We start from the raw sequence: 26,245 nt of genomic DNA on the forward strand, positions 1-26,245 counted from the left end.
ATGTACTGTAAAAATGTTTTGTAAAAGAATGAGAGCCTTGGTAATGGGAACCTGCCCTGTTCTGCAATTAAATCATTGCCATAAAGTGGGGGCTGTAGTGTGCTTGTTTGTTTGAGAGTGGTGCAAAGGCAGTGGAGTGAATGGAAGGGAAGACAAGGGAAGAGAAAGAAGGGAAATTAAAGAACTCTAAGAAAGGCTGGGTGTGGTGGCTTACGCACATTATCCAAACACTTTGGGAGGCTGAAGGAGGCAGATCAATCACTTGAGGCCAGGAGTTAGAGACCAGCTTGGCCAGCATGGTGAAACCTCATTTCTACTAAAAAATAGAAAAATAGCCAAGCATGGTGGTGCATGCCTGTAGTCCCAGCTACTCGGGAGGCGGAGGCAGGAGAATCGCTTGAACCCAAGAGGCAGAGGTTGTAGGAGCCAAGATCATGCAACTGTACTCCAGCCTGGGTGACAGAGCGAGACTTTGTCTTAAAAGCAAACAAACAAACAAAAGAACTTTTAAGAAGAAAGGAAGGGGGAAATTGATTTAACAGGAAATGACTGTACTCTTTTTTGGTGGCACCTTTACATGCCATGTCTTATTTCATCTTCATATTGAACCTTAAAGTAGGCAGACCATACTTTTTTATATTAGTGGATAAGGAAATTAAAGTGGATTTGGGGATTTTACTTGGACCTCTCTGACTCTAAACTCAAGTTATTTTTACTGCAGAGCATTCTAAAAGAAAAGGAGACATAGAGAAAGACAAATAGTAAAGAACATAGACACACAGTGAGAAAGAAAAAACAGAAGCAGAGACCAAAGAGAGAAACCGAGGCTGTGACAAAAACAACGTTGAGAAACAGAAAGAGAGACAGAGATGAAGCAAAAGAGAGAAAACATAAAGCAGAAGCAGGGCAGGGGGCCAGGCACGGTGTCTCATGCCTGTAATCCCAGCACTTTGGGAGGCCGAAGCAGGCGGATCACCTGAGGTCAGGAGTTTGAGACTAACCTGGCCAACATGGCGAAACCCTGTCTCTACTAAAATTACAAAAATTAGCTGGGCCTGGTGGCGGGTGCCTGTAATCCCAGCTACTCGGGAGGCTGAGACAGGAGAATCACTTGAACCCAGGAGGTGGAGGTTGCAGTGAGCCGAGATTGCACAATTGCATTCCAACCTGGGTGACAAAAGCAAAACTTCATCAAAAAAAAAAAAAAGAAAAAAAACTCGAATATAATCAGAAATGAGATTAGCAAAGTGAAAATTAGCTGGGTTCAGCTGAATGTACACATTATGTAAAATGGTATAATATTCCAGATGGAAGGAACTGGAAATGGCAATCCTTTTGTTTCCTGGGGAAGCTAGCTGTGACCCTGACCATCTGCCTGCAATTGAGGCTGAGGTCACTCTGAGAAAGGAACCCCTCAGAAAGAGCACACAATCCAGCTTCTCTTCTTTTTTCTCAAATTCCTAACTAGAGAAAAGCAAAGGTCCCTCTCCTCTCTGACCCCTTCTGGATCTCTAGACTGCCTTGTCTGATGCCATGGGCAGGACACACAGGTATGGCCCATTGCACTCAAAGTGCACTCCGGAAAATCATTAGTATTTTTGCTGTAATTGTATAAATGGAATTTAATTTTAAATTCCCAAAGATAGCTGCTGCTTGGAAAAAAAAATATCAATGAGTCTCTTCTGTGGAGTGAAGAACCCTTTTGCAAAATGAATAATTACTCTTGGCTTAATTTATTTTGTGTATTTCACTTTGCTGTTTCAGGTTTTGTTCAGGTGGGGAATTGAATTATTAATCATCATGTGTTCTGAATGGTTTAAGCATATATTTTATCCTCATGGCATTCTCATGAATAACGGAGAACAGAGTTGTGTTCCCCATCTTTCAGGTCAAAATGATGAAACTCAGAGAGATGAGATGACTTGAGTAAGGCCACCCAGCAATTTGCAGGAAAAGAGAGCTCCAGGATCCCATGAAGTGGAGAACCACATAGCATGATCTCATCTACATTCCTTTAAGCTCCTATAGAAGTATGGTAGATGGCCAAGTAGGGTCACAAAGGGCATTTTGATGAGACACCGGGTTGTGCTGAGTTCATTCATTTTATATGGTACAGTTGAGGTGAGGGGCTCTGACTTCAGAGTCAAGCAGGTCAGGGTTCCAATCTTGACCCTGTTGCTTTCTTGCTATATGAACTGAGGTCAAGTCATTTAACACTTTGCAGCTTCAGTTTCCTCCTGTATAAAATCAGGACATGAGCATCTGCTTCACAGGGTGGTTAGGTGGATTAAAGGCAAAAAGGTGGATCAAAAGTGGTCATGATTAACAAACTTCATGAGCATCTCTTAGTATTTTCCTTTTTCTAAGTGATAACCAAGAGGTCTGGAATAAGAGCCATGGTCAGAAAAGCCACCAGCTCCCTAATAATAGTCATAGCAATAGCAGGTGATACTTATGGAGCCCATTTTTCATGTTGCTCAATGAGAAGGGTGGGCATGATTAACTTAGAAATAAGGAAGCTGAGTCTTGGATGGAGACAGGAAGTTTTACAAAGTCACTGAGGTATTGATTGGCAAATGCATATCTCTAATTCCATTCTGACTCCATTGCCTGTCTTCTCTACTTTTAAATTTGTCTCTCACCACCCTAACAACTGAATTCAGCATTTGGGAATGGCTATAGTAGTTCCCCCTCATCCACAGTTTCCTTTCTACAGTATCCGTTACCCACAGTCAACTGAGGTCTGAAAATATTAAATGGAAAATACCAGAAGTAAACAATTTATAACTTTTAAATTGGGCTGCATTCTGAGTAGTGTGATGAAATCTCACACAATTTTGCTCCATCCCACCAGGATATGAATCATTCCCTTGTCCATAGTATCCACGCTGTATATGCTAATTGCTGGTCATCACTTAGTAGCCATCTCAGTTATCAGATCTGTCAAGGTGTCACAGTGCTTGTGTTTGGATAATCCTTATTTTACTTAATTATGGCCCCAAGTGCAAGAATAGTGATACCAGCATATTGTTATACTTGTTCTATTTTCTTTTTATTTATTGTTCTTAATCTCTTGCTGTGCCTAATTTATAAATTAAATGTTATCATGGGTATGTACATATAGGAAAAAACATAGTAAATATGGGTTCATTAATCTGTTCTCACACTGCTACAAAGAACTACCTGAGACTGGGTAATTTATGAAGAAAAGAGCTTTAATTGACTCACAGTTCCACAGGCTGTACAGGAAGCATGGCTGGCAGACCTCAGGAAACTTACAGTTATGGCAGAAGGTGAAGGGAAAACAGGCACAATCTTCACATGGCAGATCAGGAGAGAGAGAGAGTGAAGGGGGCCAGTGGAAAGGGTTGCCCTTGCTGAGAATCTGGAGCAGGGGCCCTCATGGGACCTGGCTGGCAGCCTCTCAGCAGCCTGGCCACCCCACATGGGTTGCCCACATGAGCTGAGCCAACACCAATTAGTCCCCATGTAGCCTTGATTAAGGCTACACGCTTTTAAACAACCAGATCTCATAAGAACTTACTCACTATCATGAGAACAGCAAGGGGGAAGTCCGTCTCCATAATCCAATCACCTCCCTCCGGATCCTTCCCCCAGCACTGGGGATTACAACTCAACATGAGATTCGGTTGAGGACACAGAGCCAAACCACATCAGTAGGGTTCAGTACTATCCACAGTTTCAGGCATCCACTGGGTGGGTTGGAACTCATCTTGTAGATAAGGGGGCACAACTGTATTTTTGCAGAGGGGTTGTGGCAGTTTCCAGGGACTGCTTCTTCATACATGCAGAACCAGGGCAGGATTCCTCAGTGCACATTAAGCCTTCTGGCTGTGCCTGCAGTATTCCCCACTGATCCAGCAAAGCAAAAGGGCCCACCATTTTCCAAGCACACTGTGGCCTGCTTTCATCCCTGTTGTTCTCTCTGTAAAACACTTAATTCTCCTGGAAAGGGAGTCAGTGCAGCCTGGGGACAGCAGCACCATCTCTGAAGCAGCACAGTTGCTGGATGGATTCCAGTTCTGGCTCTGGCACACTTGACTTTGTGACCTTCAGCAAGCAGGGTACTACCCCTCTGGGCCTCTGTCTGCTCGTCTGCAAGATGGGGTTAGTAATAGAGCCCACCTCATAGGTTTGTTGGAAGGATCATGTGAGTTAATCTAAACAAAGAACTTCCCACACTGCCTGGCAGGTAGTTATCCCTCTGGGTTTTCTCTTATTATTACCCTCCCTTTTCACTGGTGAGCCCCCATCCTGGGCAGAGCTCAGCAATCCTCTTTCAGGCTCCTATACCTCCTGCACACTCCTCTTCTAGCCTGAATCACACCTTGTGCAGTGATGTATTTTCCTCCAAGTCTTCCTACGCTAATGCCAGCTGCTTGAAGGTAGAAAAAATAGGATGGATTCATCTCTCTGCCTCCATCTCCCCTGTGCCAGGTATAGAGGAATTATCCAGAGAAGTGTAGCTGGTCTGCAGCAGTAAGATCTGGACCAGAGATGAATCGGGTCGGGAGGAGAAAAGGAGGAACTAACACAGCAGGAAGCCTGGAAAGGCAGCTGCAGCCCAGAGGGGCAAGGACACCAAATCAAGGAGGAAACGTGACTGCAGGGGGGTGGGGGGGGGGGCAGCCTGGACAACAGCACAGCAAGGACAGCAGTGCTGGCAGCAATCACGATAACGACACTGCAACACACCAAGTGCTGCCTACACGTCTGGCGATGCAGTAACTGTTTTTAATATATTGTCTGCAATCCTTGTGACAATTTTAAAAATTGGGTTTAAGATGCCCGTTTTCTGATGAGGCCCACAGGTGCAGTGATTGATGCAGGCCACAGAGGATTCAGCCTCCAATGGCCTTGGTTGCCAGGCTGACACCTTTCCCCTTACCAGGCTGTGTCCCTCTCCTCTCCACGCCTTCCTGGTGCATCTGAGAAGCTTAGAGGTTGCAGGGCTCTGGCGTGCAGCGAGGGTGAGGAGAAGCCAGCCTCTCACCGGCAGGCTCAGCTCTGTGCATTCATGTTAAGCGTCCTGTGTTCATCAGCTGAAGCCAGATCCTTCTGGATTATTGGAAATGCATGCTCTGTGTCCATTCCAGGCTGTTAGTGAGATTTCTTCACCCCACTCCATCCTTAATCAGCCATGATTTTGCGGGAAGCTCTTTGCCACATGCTTTTCTCCTAGACACTAATAATATATAATCATGTCTGTGGTGCACTCAGAGGTGGAAGAGGCTAGAAAGAAAGGGAATGGGGCCAGTGGAAAGGGTTACCCTGGCTGAGAACCTGGAGCAGGGGCCCTGATGGGGCCTGGCTGGCAGCCTCTCAGCAGCCTGACCACCCCGTATGGACTGTCCACATGAGCTGAGCCAACAACAATTAGCCCCCATGTAGCCTTGATTAAGGACTCTAATCTCTTATCAGACCTGATCACCAGCCTGTGCCACCAGAACCTTTCAGCCTCTGATTATTTTTTCTTTGTGCTCTCAGAGGCGTGCTGATGAATAACAATAAGGGGCCGGCAGCTACAATGCGGAGTCCACATTTGTCTCAGTGCTTTGGGAAGAACAAGGTTGGAAAGTCTCACACCAGCAGTATAAGGAAGAAAGGGGTATCAGAGACACCCATGTGAAGTTGCTCAGATGTCAAGACCAGCCTCCTCACTGTACAGATAGAGAAACTGAGCCCCAGAGAGGGAGGGAACTACCTCAGGTCACACAATACATTTGGCTGAGTAGACTTATAAAGAATCTTCCTCATTTCATAAAGCTTCTAATTATATCCTCTTGTTATTTCACGCGAATCATGTTTCTTTGCCTACCAAGCCTCTGTTCCCCCAAGCCCCCAAACTTATCCTGCTTCCTGAATTACAAGAGAGATGCTGATTTCAAGAAACCAGACCAGAATATATTAGAGGAAGAATCAAGGGCTGGAATTTTAACAAGATTTGGAAAAGTGGGAGATCCAAGTACTACCCACTCATTTTACAGATGGGAAGGCTGAGGTCCAGAACGGTAGAATGATTTGCAGAGGATTCAGGGCTGTAAAATGTATCCCCTGATGACATTACTTATACTCAACAGTGCCCAAATTATCTCATTCTTTTACAAAATAATTGTTTGCCACTTAATTTTCCCTTTTCTCCTCTCCCTCTTACTTTATTCTCTCCTTCATTGACTTTGTCTCTCTCCAGGGCTCAGGCTTTGCTTGAGTGGGATCTCTGAGTGGGACCCCTGGGTAGAACCAAGGCAGCCCTGCTGAAAGAAGCTTCAAAGGGTCTGAAGGTTGGTCTCAAGTGACCCTGCTCTTACCAATAGACTCAGAAAAAAATTGGAGCATAAAAGTCACAGGGAGGCAGAGTTATTGATAAGGTTGGAAAAATTGGCTGGGCCAGTAATGAAAGGCTTTGACTGGGATATGTGACCTCTACCCTGAAGGCAACTGAAAACCACTGAGAGTTTTTGGGGAGGGCCATGGGTGCAGCTGTTCTTTGAAAAGATAACTGGCCAACAGTCAGATCAGATGTAGGGACACAGAAAATAGGTTCATAGCACATGGACAATGCTGAGGGCCTGAACCAGGCCAGTGGCAGAGAAGAGAGATGGGAATAAATGGGTCTGGATAAAACCAAAGCGGTAGAATCAGTGGGATTCAGATATCACTCAGATGCTGAGAGTACAAAATAGGGCCCCATTAGAAGTTTTTCTGAAGTTTCCAATTAGGAAAGAAACTGGTACCATTACTTATAGAGATGTAGACATCTAGGTTTAAAGTACCTCAGAAACTTTTGCCAAAATAACGCTGCATATCAATCACATTTTATTGTCCACAACTATAAGTAAGCATCTTTTTCTCCTTTGTCACACATCTGGGTGGACTGATCTAGTCAGGACTCAGCTGCCCTTGGCTCTAAGCTGAGGATGAATCCAGATCTGTTCCATACATCTCTCATCCTTCATGGACCAGCCACAGCCTGGAGATGTTTTTTCTAATGGCAAGAGGCAGGAGTACAAGAGGGAAAGCCTATCCACATAAATATATTTCCAACTTTGATTATTTAAGTCCTGGCTCTCATCATCCCATTGATCAAAGCAAGTCATATGCCAAGCCTGAAGACAAAGGGCAGGAAAGAAAATTTACTCTTCCCACAATTAACCATTGCAAAGAAGCGAATGCATAATTAAGTACTACAGAGAAATGACCCTCAGTGTCTCACACATGATCATTGTCAAAGGCAGCTGTCCTTGTTATTGTCCTTGTGGTTATATTTATTGTTGTGATGTTTGTGGTGGTGTAAGCAAGCATGAGCTTTGGAGACCTGGCCCTATGACCTAGGGCAACTGACTAGTCGAGTGTTAGCTTCAGTTTCCTTATTTTACAAGGAGGGCATCAGTACCTTCTTCCTTGTACTAGTCATGGCTGTGACATGCAATGACACATGTCAAATGCCACACACCACTTTTAGCACAAAGCAGGCCCTCATAATGTTATGCCCAACCCATACTTTTCCCACTACGTGCCTGGCCCTGAGTTGAGTTACAGAGCTACAGAGGTGAAGAGGCCCAAGGTGGCTCACTTGGAGTCAGCATGGGGAAGGGTTCCATGTTTATTGCTCTGAGGGCCCAGAGAGATGTCTTTTCAAACCACAGTGACAAGAAGAGCAAATAAGAAAGTGAACAGCAGGCAGCGTCCCTGGCCGGTGATGATAAGTGATGACTGAGTTAGAAGCAAGTGAAAATGGAATCATAACAGAATGACAGGGTTTGGGGAGGGGAGTCAGACAGCCAGGATGGCTTATGAAGGAGGCTTTGCACTCTCATGGGCAAGCCATGAGCTCTTCTGTGCTGCTGGGGTGGAGGAGGCAGCGGCCTCTGGCTTATGCCTTGTCCGTGCCCATTACCTCCTTCAGCAGGGGCTGCCATGGACACAGGCAACATGTCTTCGTAGCTCTGGAAACACGGGAACAGCTTCGGGGATTATCTCATTCAAACTGCTGGAATTTGAACAAGATCTCAGCCTCTGCAACATAGTTAGGTCTCATTTCACCAAAAAAAATTAAAAATTAGCTGGGAATGATGGCACGTGCCTATAGTCCTAGCTACTTGGGAGGCTGGGGCAAGAGGATCTCTTGAGCCCAAAAGCTCAAGGCTGCGGTGAGCCATGATTGCACCACTGAACTCCAGCTTGGGCAACAGAGCAACACCCTGTCTCTAAAAAAAATAATAATGATAATTAAAAAAAAAAATCCCAAATTACAGATAAAGAAACTGCGGTCTTTTGGGTTTTGCAAAGGGCACATCTTGGATTTTTGACCATCTTTCATTCTAAGCACCTTTCCTTTCTGCTAAAACAACATACTGGATGGGCCTTTCCTACCCAAGAACAAGAATTATATGAACCCAAACAGCTGTTGTGTTCTCAGCAAGAAGAAATGTGCCAAAGACTGTGCTGAGGATTTTTCAAGTACAGCACTTGATCCTTCCCACAGGCATATGGTGTCAGCTCCATTATAGGTAAAGGAAACAGGCTCAGGGAGAGAAGACTCAATTTATCAGGTTCTTGCAAATTTGAAGTGGCAGGCAGATCCAGGATTTGAACGCAGTACATGATGATTTCAAGGCCCACCCACACTCTGAACTATTTCACCAGCCTACTGGCCTTATGTGGTTGACAAGAAGGCATTGTCCTGTTTGGAAGAGCCTCACAGGAGATGAACACAGATTGTTCATGATCAAGGTGTTTTGTTGTTTTTACCCAAGAGTTTCTGGACTGAGAATGCATATAACATAGAAAAAGACCTCAACAAATGGCAGCCAGGAGACATGAAGAGTAAATCTTTTAAAACCAACGCAACTCATCTACTGCTGATAACACAGTTCTGGTAAATAGCCAGATAGAAAACCATCCAATTGAATTCCCTTATGAGAACCAATATAGTGAAGAGAGTAAATTCTTTTTTTTAGGTCTCCATTACTAACAACATATACATATATGTTTTTAATGTACTTAAGGATATTTCAAATTCATTTTATTGTTTAAATAATACCTGTTTGTCAATGCTCTCATTTTTAGAAAACTCGGTAATGTCAAAAATGTACAGAAAAATTGCTGCAAAAGACTTCAGGATGCATTGAACTATTGATACCACCAATGCAGCAAAAGGACACTGAAGTGGTGGCCAAGAGCCCTGGGTTTCCATCCTGGCTGGCCCAGAGGCTAGGCCAGTGATTTGGACAAACTCCTTTACTCTCTTAGCTTGAGTTTCCTCTTCTGAATAATGAAACTGGGAAAGTTTGAACTAGCTGATATTTAAGGGTCTTTTCTGCTCTGATGTAAAATAGAATTCTATTTTTGACATTTCATCAGCACTTGTGTTTGCACTCTTTGTTTCCTTAGCAAATACCTATCTTGGATGTAGAAAGTTTCTTCCAGTCCTCAGCAGAGTCATCATTATTCTAAATGAACTCAGCCTAAATTCATTGTAATCATGATATATGTATGAATTCACTCATTCATTCATTCATTCAATAAATGAGTTGCCTACCCTTTATCAGGCATTATACTAATTATTAGAATACAGGATGATTAAGAAAATGTTTTTGCAATCAAGAAATTCCCAGCTTAGTGGGGGAACAGGCAAGTAAAAAATTATTGTCCTATTCCGTTGGCATAGGCATCACTACTGTGAAATATATCCCTTCATCTATTTAGCATTTATTTACTGAATCCCTACTCTGTACCAGGCAATGCAGGAGGTGCTGAGATGCAGTGGTGAGCAAGGAAGGTACTAGAGTTATAGGGATAGGGAGTTCCCTATCCCTATATAGGAGTTCACAGTCAGCATGGTTACATGCATCCCTAGAGAGCTGTCATTTGATGGCCTTGCTGCTCTGGGTGTGCAGAAGCAGAGTTGAAGAAAGGAGTCACCCAGGGAAGAGGTTAATTACCCTCAGCTCTGGCTGTCAGAGGCTTTTCATCTGACAAGAAGGAAATGCCTGGTTGCAAATAGTGGAGATTTAGCTGAGCCAGCAAAATAGGAAACAGGAGTCAATAAAGCCAATACCTATGGCATTGATGGAGATCTTGCTAGAGACACCCAGGCTGCTGCTAAGAATGATTGCAGCTGAAACTAAAACAGAGTATCCAGAAAGCAGAGGTTAGGGATTTGGAAAGGCAATGAAAACAGCAGACTCTTGGTGCTCAGAAGTGATGAGTGATCTACTCCAACCTTCCATTTTACAGAAGGAGAAACTAAGGCCCCAAAAGGAGGTAATTTGTGTCTCTACATGTCTAATATGTAAGGAGTTAAGTGTGATAGTTTTGTCTAAATGTAAACATATACCAGAACCCAGTGGCCAGCTTGGAATTAAAGGGAAGGAAACACTTTTCTTTTTTTTTTTTTTAATTCAACTTTTATTTATATAGGGGGTACATTTGCAGGTTTGTTACATGGATATATTGCACCCATGTAGTGTGCATAGTTTCTGGGTAGTATGACCATCAGCTAATTGTCACCTGAACCACTAGCTTCATTCTTCACTATTTCAATTACTTCTTACATCAGCTTTAGGAGATGGACATTGCTATCATCCCTATTCTGTAAATGAAAGCTGAAACCAAAAAGGCGACTTCCCTAAGGCCACACAACTAGGGAGAGAACAAGAGGATGGGACCGGGTCCATCTGCTGCTAGCACTCAGGGGCTTTTCCCTCTGCCTACTTTCCGTTCTCCAGGAAGCCTCATGGGGGTCTCCAGGGTGAATGCCTCTTAATTGCAAAATATATATTTGTTGTATAATGAGCATCAGTAATTAATGATCCATTCTGAGTCAGGGAAAACTTGCCTGGTAAGTGCACAAGGAGGAGAGAAAAACATAGCAGCACCCTTTTTCTGAATAAATTTCTCAATGTTACCAATATTTCCAAAAATGAGAGAAAGAGGAAAGAAGTGAACTGTGGTATTTCCTGCAGAGTCACTGCAGGAGAGATAGGGACCTCAGCCTTTCCCCTTTCCATAAACAAGAGGGATCCTCCTTGCTGGCCCCTCCTCGTCCACCCCAGCCTGACTTCCTGCTCCTTTGCCAGAGGTAACCATTTTACCTCTCCCATTATGAATCATGAGGCCTGTGGCTTGTGGCAGATCATAAATCAGTCCTGGGAGTCTGGAGGACAAATCCCAGGACTTTTAATCTTTAATATTAGACGTGTTTAAAGTGGTGAATATTTCATGAAGGGACTGTTGCATTTTAACACATCTTTAGTGACTCCTGCCCCTCCTTGCTTTGGTAAATTATTTACATCCACATTCAAGGCTCTTAGCCTTTTCCTTCCATTCCTCTTACCTCTGGCAACAATCAGTTCATTAGGTAGCACTACTTACAGCACTTCCTCTTGGTGGAAGACACCAGGCATGATGTTGCAGGGAAGGAGTACAGAGAGCATTCCTACCTGTGAGCAAGCCCTCCTTATTTTTCAGGTAAGCCGATGAGAGGAAAAGGACATGTCTTCTGTCTCTCCTTGTATCTTTCAACAACCTCATTCTGAATATTTTGAATACTATCTCTGACCCATTCTTCACTCCATACTCTGTCTTACTACCATTTTTGTTCAGGCAGCGTTCATGAAGCCCAGGCTATTTGTCAATGGGTGCTGGGAATACAAAGATTAAGCAGCAGTGTCATCTATAAAACAAGTTACAGTGTTTTTAAACACTCAGAATGCTTCATATAAGGTCAAATATATAACATTTACAGTTCATCAGAGATAACAGTAAGTTTACTTGATGAATGCATACATTTCAAAATCCAGAATTAAGGGTGATAGTTGTAGAACCCATGTTACCCTAGTATTCTATTTACTACAATATTTTGTTTTAGTTGTATAAAGTTGAGAAAATCCTGATTCCCAAAATATGTAGTTGCAAATAGCATGAGGTTGTTGGCATCTTGACTCATCCTCAGTATCTTTTTAGATGAAACAAAGATGAGAGGAGATTTTTTTTTTTTCCCTGAAGCCTGCATAAAATAAGTTTATCTGGCAACTGATACTTTCTTCAGTATCCTAAATTCTGGCATGTGATATCTGAGTGTTTATTCTTGTTTTTATATTTTTAAAAATTTAAAAATAAAACTTTTAAGAAAAATTAAAATATAAAATTTGCATAGTCCCTAAATCTCTGTTAAGTAATACATTTCCATGGACATGATTTGAAAACTTTTGGGTCCTGTCTATCAGAATCACTGTAGGATCCAAGGGTGACAGGTTTATCTCTGTGTGTGTGTGTGTGTGTGTGTGAGAGAGAGAGAGAGAGAGATACATACAGAGAAAGATACAGAGAGAGATAATGAGATAATGTGATTACAAGAAGATGAGAAAGAAGACAAGCCAACATCATTAGCCTGGAAATTTACCAGAGCAATAACAGATAGTTAATTATTCATTCAACTCACATTGTTAAGCACTGACCCTATTCTAGGCAGTAAGCAAAGCCAGGGCGGTTCCTACTAGCATTTCCCTAGAGGTGTTCCATAGAATTATAATCCTGTGAGTCATTCCACCAACAAGGCTCCCAAAGAAAAATAAGTTGGTGAAAATCATGTATGTATCACCCTCATGGAGAATCACACTACACTGGCTTTGAGGAATGGGGTGGTATTACCCAAACACATTTTTAAATAGAATCTGTTTTTGGTAAAGCATCTTTAAGCATCTCACAAATAAATCTTGGAGAAAAAAGCAGTAACTCATTAAATCAAAAAATATTTCTAGGCCAGGCATGGTGGCTCACACGTGTAATCCCGGCACTTTGGGAGGCTGAGGTGAGCAGATCACTTGAGTTCAGGAGTTTGAGACCAGCCTGGTCAATATAACAAAACCCCATCTCTATCAAAAATACAAAAATTACCTGGGCGTGGTGGTGCATGCCTGTAATCCCAGATACTCGGGAGGCTGAGACAGGAGAATCACTTGAACCTGGGAGGTGGAGGTTGCAGTGAGCCGAGATCATGTCACTGCACTCCAGTCTGGGTGATGGAGTGAGACTCTCAGTCTCAAAAAAAAAAAAAAAGAAAAAGAAAAAAATTCTATACCTTAAGTATACAGTAGAGCAGATATGACAACAGCTGGGAGTAGGACAGAGAGATTCTGAAATCACTTCTAGGATTCTGGACTCTGAAGATACGCTAGGAAATTGGACATATGCTGGCCACTTGAAATGAACTTGGCCAATGAGAGAATATACTTAAGGCAGTGTGTAATGCTAGCAAGCATTCATGCAACCAAGCGTAAGGCATGGCCAGAAAAAAAAAAGATAATGGATGGTTGGATGGATGGATTAATTCATGAATGAATGGATGGAAGGGAAAGAAATGAAAAAGAATGGCAAGAGAGAGGGAGAGGAGAAAAGAGGACAAGAGAAGAGATGGCAGTAGAAGGAAGGGGAGGAGAGGAAAAATAATTTTAAAATGAAAAACAACACAAAATAAAACCAGGAGACTACAGACAGGTTTTTCTGAAAGGGGAAATGAAAGGTTTCTTGGAGATAGTGGCATTTAATTTGGGATTTATGGATGGTGAAGACCTATTCATTCAGATGGAGATAATTCAATTTTCTGATTATACCTCTAGAGTAAATGCACTTTATCATAATTTTAATATTTGAAAAGAAGACCTCCATTTGTAGCCACCTGATCACTTCCTGTTTCCCTGTCTTAAGTTGTGAGCTCCTTTAGCGGCTGGGTTGCAACTTTGACCTCTGTATCTCCAGTGCTGAGCTGAGCACCTGTCCGAGTGTGGCCAGGATTTGTTGAAGGAATAAATGAGTGAATGAACAAAGGAATAAACCCTGTTAACCACAGTGGTTGATGGACAAGATTACCCTCTTTCCATGTGCCTTTTCTAAAACTAAGCAGCTCACTTTATGTCTTAGGAAAACAAGCAAACCAGAGAAAAGCCTATTTGGGGAGACTCTACTTAACAATAATCTTTTTTCTTTTCACTTACAGGAGAGTGCAGCTGTCATGAAGGCTATGCCCCTGACCCTGTTCACAGACACCTGTGTGTGCGCAGTGACTGGGGACAGAGTGAAGGGTGAGTGGCAAAGGGCATCAGGTCCAGGACAGTGCAGGACCCACTTTTACCTCCTCTGTTCTGTTACCAGAGGCCCCAAGCATCTCCACAAAGAGGACGCTTTCTCTGCAACAGTAGTGTTCCTGCAAAACCCAATGGGAAGTGAACCCTACTTTCCCATGGAATCACATTTTAGTATTAAAGGTACATGATTGGTGAATATTCTAGAGAACAAAGGCTGACATTTAAGTCACCTGTCCAAACAAAGTAATCAATGAACACTTTCTTAAGTGGACTGCTAAAGAAAAGAAGAACATTTTTAAACAGACTCCTGAATGGACATGCACACTTTATGAAAGTGCTGAATCCTTCTGTAAATTGGAGACATTCTTTTATAATATAAATAGTCTTGCCCAATAATTATTTCTGCAGAGTTTGGTTGTTTGTAAAGCTACTCTAGAGCAGTGTCCACATGTGAATTCTACCTGCCTCTGACTAATGTCATCGTCTCTCCCCTCTCCTTCTTCCCATAGACCTTGGCCCTACACGACACTTGAGAGGGGCTATGATCTGGTGACAGGGGAGCAAGCCCCTGAAAAGATTCTCAGGTGAGTTGGCTTTCTTGTTGGGGCATAATTCTGGGAAATGGAGAAAGGACTGATAGGAAGATGTGGTCATGGATCCTTAGACTATCGAGCCTGTGCACTTCTGAGCTGCACTGAGTACAAAACAACTCTCCCTGGCACTAATGTACCATCATGGCGCAGGTTGCTATGGGAATCTAATTCCCATTTGTCTGGCAGCTAGACTTATAGACTCAGATACTTGAACTGGAGGAGACATTACTGATTATTAAGTCCAGTGGTTTAAAAATACTCTGTAACCATAGAACCTCTTCCCACCACCTCCACAAAATCTTGTGTAAAACTTCAATGAACATGTAGATAAAGACATACAGCAAATTAAGTGGCAGAACTGGGAATCAAATTTTAGTTCAAACTGATTCAAAGTCCGTGCTCTTAACCTTTGTGCCAGACTGTCCCTGCTGACATAGCAGTCGCTTATGGAACTCCTGCTGTATGTCAGGACTGCTGGAAAATCAGAGCGGCAATGGTCCCTATCCTCAGAGTCCACTAGTAAATCAGGAAAAGGAACTTAGCAACACAAAGCAATTCATGAGCTAAATGTTTAACAGATTTGAGAAATGATCATCCAGGTCTGGAGAAAGTTGGCCAACATTGTTCCTTAAATAATGCCGGGGATATGGATGGAGAAGTAGGAAATTGCCCTAGAAGGGATGGGAACAGGGGCCCCTTTTTTCTGTTTGCTCTCTGCTTCCCAGGGAGTTCCCCAATGGAAACTCTTACATTGCAGGTCTACTTTCAGCTTGGGCCAAGGCCTCTGGCTTCCTGTCAGCAAAAGCTTTGTGGTTCCGCCTGTGGAGCTGTCCATCAACCCCCTGGCCAGCTGCAAGACCGATGTGCTCGTCACGGAAGACCCTGCAGATGTCAGGTAGGGAATCGTCTCCAGTACTCTGCATAGGTACTTCTTAAAACCTTGGAAGTCCCCCTGTTGGAGAACCACAGGAACCCCTAAGGAGTGTTCTTGCTGTTTAGTTGATGTGAAGAACACTGTCAAATATGCCATGCTCCTAAACTCTTAGATGTGACCTCCATCACTGTGTCTCAATGCCTTACGTTTCAACACTATTGCTTTCCTTTTTGGTTATATTAAATATAAGAGAGGCTGATGCATTATCTAGCTCATCATGGGATCATTAATGATCTTATCTTTACTTAACAGTATGTTGGAGAGTCACAAAGGCAAAAATTTAGAAAATGGGATGTTTTCTGTTGTAGTCCATGGGATGTGCTTTGGGCTAATTTATGAATTTTAAATGTCCAGGCTAAAGGCCAGGCGCGGTGGCTCACGCCTATAATCCCAGCACTTTGGGAGGCCAAGGCAGGTGGGTCACCTGAGGTCAGGAGTTCGAGACCAGCCTGGCCAACATGGTGAAACTTGGTCTCTACTAAAAATACAAAAATTAGCCTGATGTGATGGTGCACGCCTATAATCCCAGCTACTTGAGAGGATGAGGCTGGAGAATCTCTTCAACCCAGGAGGCGGAAGTTGCAGTGAGCTGAGATCGAGCCACTGCACTCCAGCTTGGGGAACAGAGTGAGACTCCATCTCAAAAAAAAAAAAAAAAAAAAATGTCCAGGCTAAATCTTTTGTTCTTAACTTATAAAACCATGGAGACAACATTTCACTTTACATTATCCTGCAGCTTGTAGCTAACTTCATTATAGACTTACTCTACTTCATACTAATTAGATGCTTACATATCATTCTGCCCCATTATGGTGCACTTCTCAAGGTCAAGGAAAATAACTTATTTAGCTTTTTAATCCCCAGCTCCTAGTATATATTGGACATCTATTAAATGTTTATTGATTTAATTAAGTCTATGGTCTTAGATCTGATCTTAGCACTGTTCTGGAGCTTTCCAGTGGAGGATTTATTTCTCCCAATTTGATTAGGGGAAGCATTCTAGAAATTCTGATGTTACCAAGAATAGAGTAGTTTTACTTCTAAAACTGATTTGTACACAGCTTATTGGCTCATGAACTAGAATTAAATCATGGCCCCCCTAACTACCAGTGACTGTTTTTCAACAGCTCCATAGTTGCCTTTGGGTCATTCTAAATCACAATGCTATCAGTATTTCTATGGCATCTTGACAGAAAGCTCCTAGAACCCAACTCTCTTACTTTAAGATGTTTTTACTCTCACCTTGTCAGCTTTCACTGGGAGGGATGAACTTAGAATGCTTTTCTAGGCTATTAGCATTTCCCAAAAGAGGATGTTTTAAAAAGAATAGATTTATAAAGAGATGGCACTTAGGATATGAAATAGTGATTACTAGGAACTAAAATAGCTTCACACACACATTCACATACTGATTCATCGATATTTACCATTGTTTTCATTTTTGATAGAATTGAAGTATACGAGATTTTAGTAAAGCATGTGCTAAGTTCTCTCTGCATTATATATTTTAAAGATAAAGCAAGGACCATCTGGTTTAAAAGACTATTCTCAAAGAGACACAGTTACCTTGTTTGAAATCAGCTGAAAAGAAAGTCTTGACTAGCTTTCCTCATAGTTCTGTCCTGTTGACATTGCATCCATGATTTCAATGAAGATTCAGATGATGCAGCTCTCTCAGACTGGCTGATGGTAACACATACTCTGGAGTTGGATAGGGCTGCTTTAGAATTCCATCTCTACCAAGTGTGAACTGTGTGATCATGGTGGCCAAGTTTAATTCTCTACGTTTTCATTTATTTGTCTGCAAAATGGGGATAATAACAGTGCCTTCCTCACAGAGGGTAATAATAATAATAATAATAATAGTTCATATCATCAATCATTTTCTAAGTAAGTGCCAAATACTTCACTAATATTATTACATTCTTACATCAGCTCCATGAGGTGATGCTCATTTTTCAGATTCAAAAATAAATAAACAAACCTGAGGCATAGAGGTAATGCCTTCACTAGTAAGAGATGAAGCCACATTTCAATCCCTGATCTGCAATAGGGGATAAAAGATTGCAATCATCACCATTTGAGAGAATCTGCACTATGTAGATTGAGTTTTCCAAGCTGCACTAATAAACCTTGTTTGACATGACATTGCCCAGGCAAGCATATCATGGGCATTTAGAGAATTAATAAGTTCCAGTCAGATGGTATGTTGGAAATTTAATAAATAATAGATCATAATTATAGATAGCCAATAATACTGCCCTGGAATCACAACAAAGAGATTAGAGGAAAGACTACGTGGAAAAGCAGAGTCAAAGGGAAACGGAAGGTAAGCATTACAGTAGGATTGGAAGGGAAAACTTGAACGTGCACTGCAAGTTGATTCTTTGATTTCTAATCTGTGATAAATTCTTGGACAAGTATGAGAACTCACACTACAGTAGGCAGAACAACTTAGTAGTTAAATGTACAGGCTGTGACTTACCAAGGCAGCTAAATTTAAAACAACTAATGATAACAAATGTTAGGAAGGATATGGAACAACTGTGGCTTTCATATTTTTATAGTGAGAATATAAATAAGTGTGACCACTATGTAAACCTGTGGAGTGTTATGTACTAAAGTTGGAGGTATATATCTTCTATAGCTCATCAGTTTCACCCATAAGGATATGTATAACAGAAATATGTAAATGTGTACCACAAGTAGGACTTACAAAAATACGAATAGAAGCACTCATTTGTACTGCTAGAAAGCTAGAAAAAAAAATACAAATACCCATCAGCGAAAAAGTAGATAAATAAATTATGGAATAATAACACAATGGAATGCCATTAACAATGAATATGAAAGAACACAGTAACCATACATAGCACCTTGGATGAATCTAACAAATATGATATAGAATTTTGGAAACCAGACACAAAATAATATCATATGTTTATATAAAAACAAAAAAAACTAGTTTCATTAATGAGTAAACTAATTTATGATGTTAGAAGAAAGGATAGAGATTACTTCTGGGTGATGGAAAGGGTGGTGACATGGGGAACTACGAGTGGGCTTATGTGATGCTGATAATGTTTGATTTATTGTTATGGGTGGTGGTTACATGAGTGTTTTAACTCTGTGAAAATTCACTGAGCTTCACACTTTTCTCTATGTATTCTATATTTTGATTAAACATAAAGTTTATTGTCTGAGGGCATAGGCTATGGACCTCAAGCAAATTGGCTGAGTGCAAATCTTAACTCCATCACTTGCTTGCTGCAGGAGTTTTTCTGGAGTTGTGGTTTCCCCTTGAGAATAATGGAAATAAAAATCTCATATCATATATGGAGTGATGAAGATTAAGTGACATATTACATGTAAAGCAGTGAGTTTGCTACCTGGTGAACTCTTTAGAAGCATTAGTTATCATGCTCATTATTATAACATAGTGGCTTTTGTTCTCTTTATCTTTTCATTATTTTCTCATGTTTTCACTGAAAGGCTAAAGACGACCTATGGTGCAACTGAAAATCGATAGTTGCTCAGTGTTGAGGATTCATATTAACCACTTTGTCATGGGCTTTGAGGAAGACTTAAATGAGTCTATAAATTCTAGTTCAGTATGCTAGGTCTGTGGCTTTATGTACATGGACATGGTTACAGAATGAATGAAGAGTCACATGTGTGGTAAACATAGAGTGCCCTAGGGGACTGGAAAGGATTGGAAAAGAAAGAAGTTGTATCCGACTGAGGGAATTAAGCAAATATTTTCAAGAGAGAGAACATTGCCAATTTTTCAAGAACTGTAGCTAAGCTTTGGCTTTGTGCAATCTAAGGTGAGGGGGAAGGCTTTCAAGTGTGAGAGGTTGAAGGGCAAAATAAAACTCTCCCCTGGACAGCTCCCATTCTCCAGCCTATCCTAGCAGGAAGCTGCTGGGAATGAGATTTTAGCATTTGAGACACTAACGATGCCAGCTACAAAGGTGGAAGAGCAAATCTCTAGCTGAATTGCATACAGATATATTTTAATTCTGAAAAATCTTAGCTGGATCCCTCCTGTGTACCAGATACTATGCCAGATACCATAGGAATACAGAGATAAATACAGCCCACCTCTGCTTTCAGGAGTTTCATGTTATAGCAAGGAGCATGAAACAAGAGACCGACTTGAGAGATGGAGTAAAAGATGCTTGTGGAGGGAGAAGCATGGCAAACAACACTTATTACTGCATACTGGGCCTTCTTCACAATTTCACCTGGAGCAGGTTCTTCTTATAAGATAAATGTGAGAATAGCTATTATAGTTGGAATAATAATCACCCACAAAGCTCAGCTTTTGGAGCGCCTCAGTCATTTTTCTGTGATCTCAAATCAACGAAAATGAAATGGTGAAATACTGTTAATTCCTGAACAACGTTGAAAGAATAATGGGATATCAGAGTGCAAGCTGGCATGGCTCACTTGGTGATAGTTTTCACACTGAGTTAGTTCTGAATAGAATTAGGAATGTCTCCTTGTTCTTTTGGCCTTTCAATTCCAAGTACTGAGAATTTACTGAACACCTACCATATTTTAAACTAAGTAATAGAGATATAAAAATAAGACAAAGATTTCAGTGCTTTAAATGAGTCAAAATTGCAAACAAAAAATGTCATGCTTTTTGACAGTTGAAGAAGAAAAGAGGGAAAGTTCAAGGCAGAAAAAAGACACAAAGTCAGAGGTGGTCAAACCCACCTGGAGGTTAAAAGAAAGGACTCAAAACTTCTATGCCAAATTTTGAAGTGTTAGCAGGAAGTCACTAGCTCACTGGTTTTCAAAGTGTATTCCCTGGACCAGTAGCATTCGCATGACCTAGAAACTTATTAGAAATGTAAATTCTCATATCTAGTGTAGACTGATAATGATCCCCAAAGGTATCATCAGATCTTAACTCCTAGAACCTATAAATATTATGTTATTTGGAAAAGGGGTCTTTGCAGATGTTATGCCGCATCTTGTCAGAGGTTGATTATTCTGAATTATCTGGACAGGTCTGAAACACCATAATGAGTACCCTTATAAGAAAGAAGCACAGTGAGATTTGACATGCACAGTGGAGACACAATTTGAAGATGGAATTAGAGACTGGAGTGAGGCAACCACAAGCCACAGAATGCCAGCTGCCGCCAGAAGCTGAAAGAGGCAAAGAAAAGATTGTTCCCCAGAGGCTCCAGAGGGAGGACCACCTTGCTGACACCTTGATTTTGGCCCAGGGATACTGATTTCAGATTTCTGGTTGTTTGAAGCTGCCCCAGTTTGTGGTGATTTGTTGCAGCAGCCACAGAAACTATGTAATAATATACCTGCTAAATTAGGTATTTTGGAGGTGGGCCCAGAATTCTGGTTTAAGAAGTCCTCAGGTGATTCTAATGCTCACTAAAGTCTGAGTACAAATGCACTAGGTAGCAAAACAAGGAATGGATCACCTACTTAGTCTTAAGTAGAAAACAAAAGATATCAGGGCTTGAAAACTCCAGAGTGCCAATGGCTTTTGGCATAGTAAGGTTTATATGCTCCCAAATGTTGGGACTCACTATTCCTGTTTCTTTTCGTCCCTCATCTCTGTGTTTCTCTGGTGCACTCTGTTTTTCTGTTTTTCTTTTTCAGGCACACTCTCACTGACCTCTCCAGGCTTACAACCACAATTAAGCATTGCCAGAGTAATGAGATGCCCCCTTTCCCAATGGTTTATGCAGAAGTCCTGGCACTGAGGAACAGCAATAATCACACATCCTTAGGTGGCACTGTTCCAAGTGCTTTACTGAAATAAGTTCATTTAGTCTTTACTCATTATTAGCTCCATTTAATGCATGAGGAAACTGAGGCACAAAGAGGATTATGTACCTTGCCCAAGATCACACCGCCAGTAAGTAATAGAACCAGGTTTGGAATCTGAGAGTCTGACTCTTGAGTTCATGTTCCTCATCTCTAAGCTATGGTGCCTCTCTTTGGCCTATTTTGGGATCTTTGCCAATATCCCACATCAATCTCTCAAGAGACAAAGTGCTCTAAGTAGGCAGACCTGGGTCACCAACTTACCCTTGAAACCAGGGTTGAATGAGGGGCACCTTAACCCCTGGATTGAGATCACAGGTAGGATAGTTCCCCAGTGAAAAAGCAGGACAGGTAGCAAATGGATGTTGGATAAGAAAAACCCAGAGATGTTTTATTCATGGGCAAGGCACAGGACCTTGAACTGGCAAAGTGTGGCATGCCTAAGGAGGAACTTTTTTTTTTTTTTTTTTTTTTTTGAGACAGAGTCTCACCCTGTCATCCAGGCTGGAGTGCAGTGGTGCCATCTCAGCTCACTGCAACCTCCACCTCCCAAGCTCGAGCTATTCTCCTGCCTCACCCTCCACAGTAGCTGAGATTACAGGCACACACCACCACACCTGGCTAATTGTTGTAATTTTAGTAGAGACGGGGTTTCACCATCTTGGCCAGGCTGGTTTCGAACTCCTGACCTCAAGTGATCTGCCCACCTCGGCCTTCCAAAGTGTTGGGATTCCAGGTGTGAGCCACCACACCCAGCCAGGAGGAACTTCCATGTCAGTTTGGCTGCAGTGTAGTGCCAAGGGATGCATGGCAGTTGATGAAGGGAGAGAAGGACAGCAGAGAGAACATGCATGCTCTTTTCTCTCCTCTTTTCTCTCTTTTTTCAGCTGTTAACCACCTGGGCTAGCAGAGTCAGCAATGACTCTTGGAGCACTTTAGGGTAGTGTATTCATTCACTGCTCCAGGGTCCCCAACAGATGTTCCTGTGTGACTGCTCCAGATACTGGAATCTGGCTTGGGACTAGGCAGTACCCCTAGTCAGATACAGTGCATTCTGGAAACATGAGCCATACATCTTCAGGTGCAATCCTCAACAAATGCACACCAGGTATTTCACTGTGTAATGAACATTGTGCTAGGCTCTAGAAGCAGAAAAACCAGAAAGAGAAGAAGGAGTAGGAAAGAGTGTAGAATTAACTTGAGCAAAGTTTGTTCACCTCTTCGAGCCTCAATGTCAGAACCAGGACGTTGGAGATTTGTGTGTTTTTCTCATATGATGGTTATTAGGATAACATAATGTGTATAGGGTTACTAGTACAGCATATTACATGTAACTGATATTCAATGAATGAGAAGTTTTAGAAGCAGTAGGAATTGTAGAATTGTAGTACAGTTAAGGAAGCAACCATGTGATGCAGTGTGTCCGTGATTAAAAGATGTAGTTCATGGTTCAGAGCGGTATAAAGAAGGGATGTGTGCCTCCTTTCTCTGGATCACATTGTGCATTGATGGCAGGAGCATTGATGGCAGAAGGGAGGGTCAGGGCAGCAGGACACGTGGAGTAGGCTGGAGTCGGGGCCAGTCACTCAATGAATTGCATGGGGGCACTTGGCTTGAGAAGGATCCCGGCAGCAGAGTATGGGGGGAAGGCCCTTGATACCGGTCTTACATCATTTAATATTCAAGATATCTCTCTCCTGTTGGAGGTGAGCAAAACTGACTTCTTGCCCTTGCAGCTCTCTACAAGCTTTCATTAATGAGTGCATGCGTGTTATGTGTGCATATGTGTGCACACATTGTAGGCAACCTAGAAGTGTGCTTTCCTTTTCATTAGGGATGTTGATAGAAGGGTGGCTTCTTCAGATAGACTCTCAAGTCCACCATGCTTCCTCTAAACTTTTCTTTTTCTCACCTATTACTCACACAAATGTTCCTTTCCCAAAGGGTGACAGAACTTCAATAGGGAACCCACTTACCTGCTTGAAACACAGAAGAGGTATTGGGCAAAGTGAATAGCATGGATACTGGAGCCAAACTGCTTAGTCTCAAATCCCAGCTCCACCACTGACTAGCTGACCTTGGGTAAGGTAAACTTTCTGAGCCTCAGTTTCCTATCTGAATGATAACTAACACTCTATCTTTGAATGTTTTTTTGAGAATGGAATGAGATAACACTTAAACTTTTAGCCCCATAGTCATCAATACTAATGACTAACACGTATTGATCACACTTGCTTGGTGTCAATGTCTTAAGTGCTTTACATGTTTTCATTTTGACTCCTCACAACAACTCAGTGATGTAGTTATTGTTATTTACAGATGAGGAAACTGAGGCACAAAGATGTTAAGTCATTCATGCAATGTCACATGGGTAGTATGTGGCCGAATCAGGATTTCAACTCAGGATGTTTTGTGAGTGCTCAGTAAATGTTGGCTGTTGTTGAAGAAGGGGCATTCTCTGTAAGATGGAGGAATAGGTTCATTGGACTTTATATCTTGGTCTTTGTTGAGCATTTGGTCTATTAAGTGTGTGTGTTCTTTATGCAAGTAGAAGGTGAAATATCAAATGGGGAAGGGGAAAGAGTGTGGGTAACTCACAGCTAGGTTCATGGAATATGGGCATTAGCATTTTCGTGGTACCTCCACATCCCTCCCTTTTTTTTTTTTTAAGAAAATGAGGCCCCTCTGAGAAACATTACTATAAAAGGCCACCACACTTCCTCCCGGGTGGACGTACTCTATGCCCTCCACTCTTTCCAGCCCCACTACCTGTCATTCAGCCAGTGAGCCTGGAGACATATATATTTTTCCCCATTTTACTTTAGCAATCATAATAAAAGTGAAGTCTATTAGGATGAGTTTCTGCCCAGGCTCAGTAAATCTCTTCAAACATTGTTCAGCACCAAATTTCTGTAAGTCTTCGCCACTGGGGAGACTGTAGCATGCACCAACTGTCAGCTCAGATAGAGGGCTCAAGACACAGCCTCTGCTAAATGAAACTGAAATGGAGACTTTGGAATATAAATATTGAAGTGACCCAGGCTGGATAAAGGGGAACCAGTTAGCTAAGCTTCTATCTTACATGCAGGAAATGCTAAATTATTAAAACTTTAATAAATGTAATAATAAATATTTGATGTTGAATTATAGAAAGCTTTGCAGATACAGTGAAACTGAGAAATGAGTTGTTATATCTGCATTAGAAGTTAAACACTTTTAAAAGGGGACTTCTGATGTTGAGACACGTCTGCAGATCTTTAGATGAAAAAGAGAGACACATGAAAGTATGATTTTGGGCATGTATACTGGGCTGGGGGTTAGTATACCTGGGTTTGAAGCCTGACCCCAAACTGGAGATAACGATAAGCAGCATTTTGGGCAGAGGCCTCCCACTCAGCTTCCTGTAAGTGATCTTTACAGCCATCTTCTGAAGTTGAAGCTATTTTTATCTCCCATTTCACAGATGAGGAAGCTGACATTCTAAGGCCTTAGGAAGCACAGATGGTAAAGGGATGAATTAGAATTTGAACATAGACTTCTGACCTCAAGACCCCATCCATCTACCCATTCATCATTCCATGGCTTCTCCCTCACTTCCTGCATGGAAGCCCTTTCTGCTCTGTATGAATCAGGATGGTTTGGGATTCAGGGGACAGAGGCCCAATTCAAGTTAGCTTAATGGCAACTCTATTGGAATGACATCATGGAAAGGGAAAGAGATCAGCTCAGCCACAGGAATGAGGAAAGTTGAGAGAGTTAGATAATATTAGGATTCTGTTTTTCCTCTCTGTATCATTCCATGATGGCTTCATTCTCTTCTGTTGTACAACCACTTTCTTTCTGTACTCCCCATCTTGTCATGATAGGGGTTGTGATAATCATGACTCCCCAAGCTCTTTGTGACTCTTACTACCAGGGAGAAATAGTTCTCTTCCCTGAGTCTCCTTTTGAAAAATCCTAGAGAAGTCTGTCACATGTTAGGATTCCAACCCTGGCTTAGTCATCTATCATTAGGGGACGGGGTCACCATGTACAGATACAGCCATGGAAATAATTGAGAGGACCATGAACTGCAAATCTATTCCAACCCATGTCTTCAAAATTCTCCCTGAACGTTTAAGTTTATTCATCTAACAGGTTGGACTAAATCAAAGATGGCAGCCATTAACCGAGCCTACATGCCAACTCAGATACATGGTTAGGGGCTGCCTAAGATATTATGCTGGGAAGGTTTCTGAGACTACAAACAGACTCAGCTGGGGAAAGCATCATGATGAACTCATTTGCCCACCTTCAGTGTTGGAGGAGAAGTTGTAACAGAAGGGTCATGTGTTTGCCATCTCTGAACCTGATGATATTTAGAAGTCCTCCCTATTTCCTATGTCATGACCTCATTGTGTTCCCCTACAAAATGAAGCGATAACTTTGGTTGCTGAGACATGAGAGAAAGGACAGTCATGTGAATGGAGATGCTGAGGATGAATTTGAAATGGAACTGTCTTATCCACAAGTTTCCATCCATCTATGTTATCTCAGAGGATATATTTGGATAATCTTATCTTGTTACCAATAAATTTCCTGAAATAAATTTCTGGCTTGTAGCAGAGTAAAGGCCTCCATGTAGGTACTTCCTAGATACTCTCTGGTCTGGCACTATCATTGTCACTTATATGTAAAAGCTATGAACAAACTACCCACATCATAGGGCCCTTGAATTGTGTCCTATAGTTTCAAAGGCTTGTTTAAACAATTATAAACTCACAGACTAGAAGGGATCTTCTGACGCATATTTTTTATCCTTTGCC

At 41.9% G+C, this 26,245-nt stretch overlaps 1 protein-coding gene across 5 annotated transcripts in view; it reads left to right on the forward strand.

The window, feature by feature from the left end:
- Positions 1-26,245, forward strand: part of ASTN2 (astrotactin 2) — a 980,114-nt gene that overhangs the window by 418,363 nt on the left and 535,506 nt on the right. For 3 of the 5 annotated variants that reach the window (XM_034928931.3, XM_034928932.3, XM_014346252.4), the window contains 3 exons: positions 14,021-14,105; positions 14,618-14,692; positions 15,459-15,596. In XM_034928931.3, the coding sequence (XP_034784822.1) occupies positions 14,021-14,105; positions 14,618-14,692; positions 15,459-15,596 (298 nt within the window). The remainder of the gene's footprint in view (positions 1-14,020; positions 14,106-14,617; positions 14,693-15,458; positions 15,597-26,245) is intronic. The other 2 variants (XM_014346251.4, XM_055117703.2) reach the window with 1 other exon arrangement.

Source organism: Pan paniscus, chromosome 11 (genome assembly GCF_029289425.2).
Source record: "Pan paniscus chromosome 11, NHGRI_mPanPan1-v2.0_pri, whole genome shotgun sequence".
NCBI lineage: Eukaryota > Metazoa > Chordata > Mammalia > Primates > Hominidae > Pan > Pan paniscus.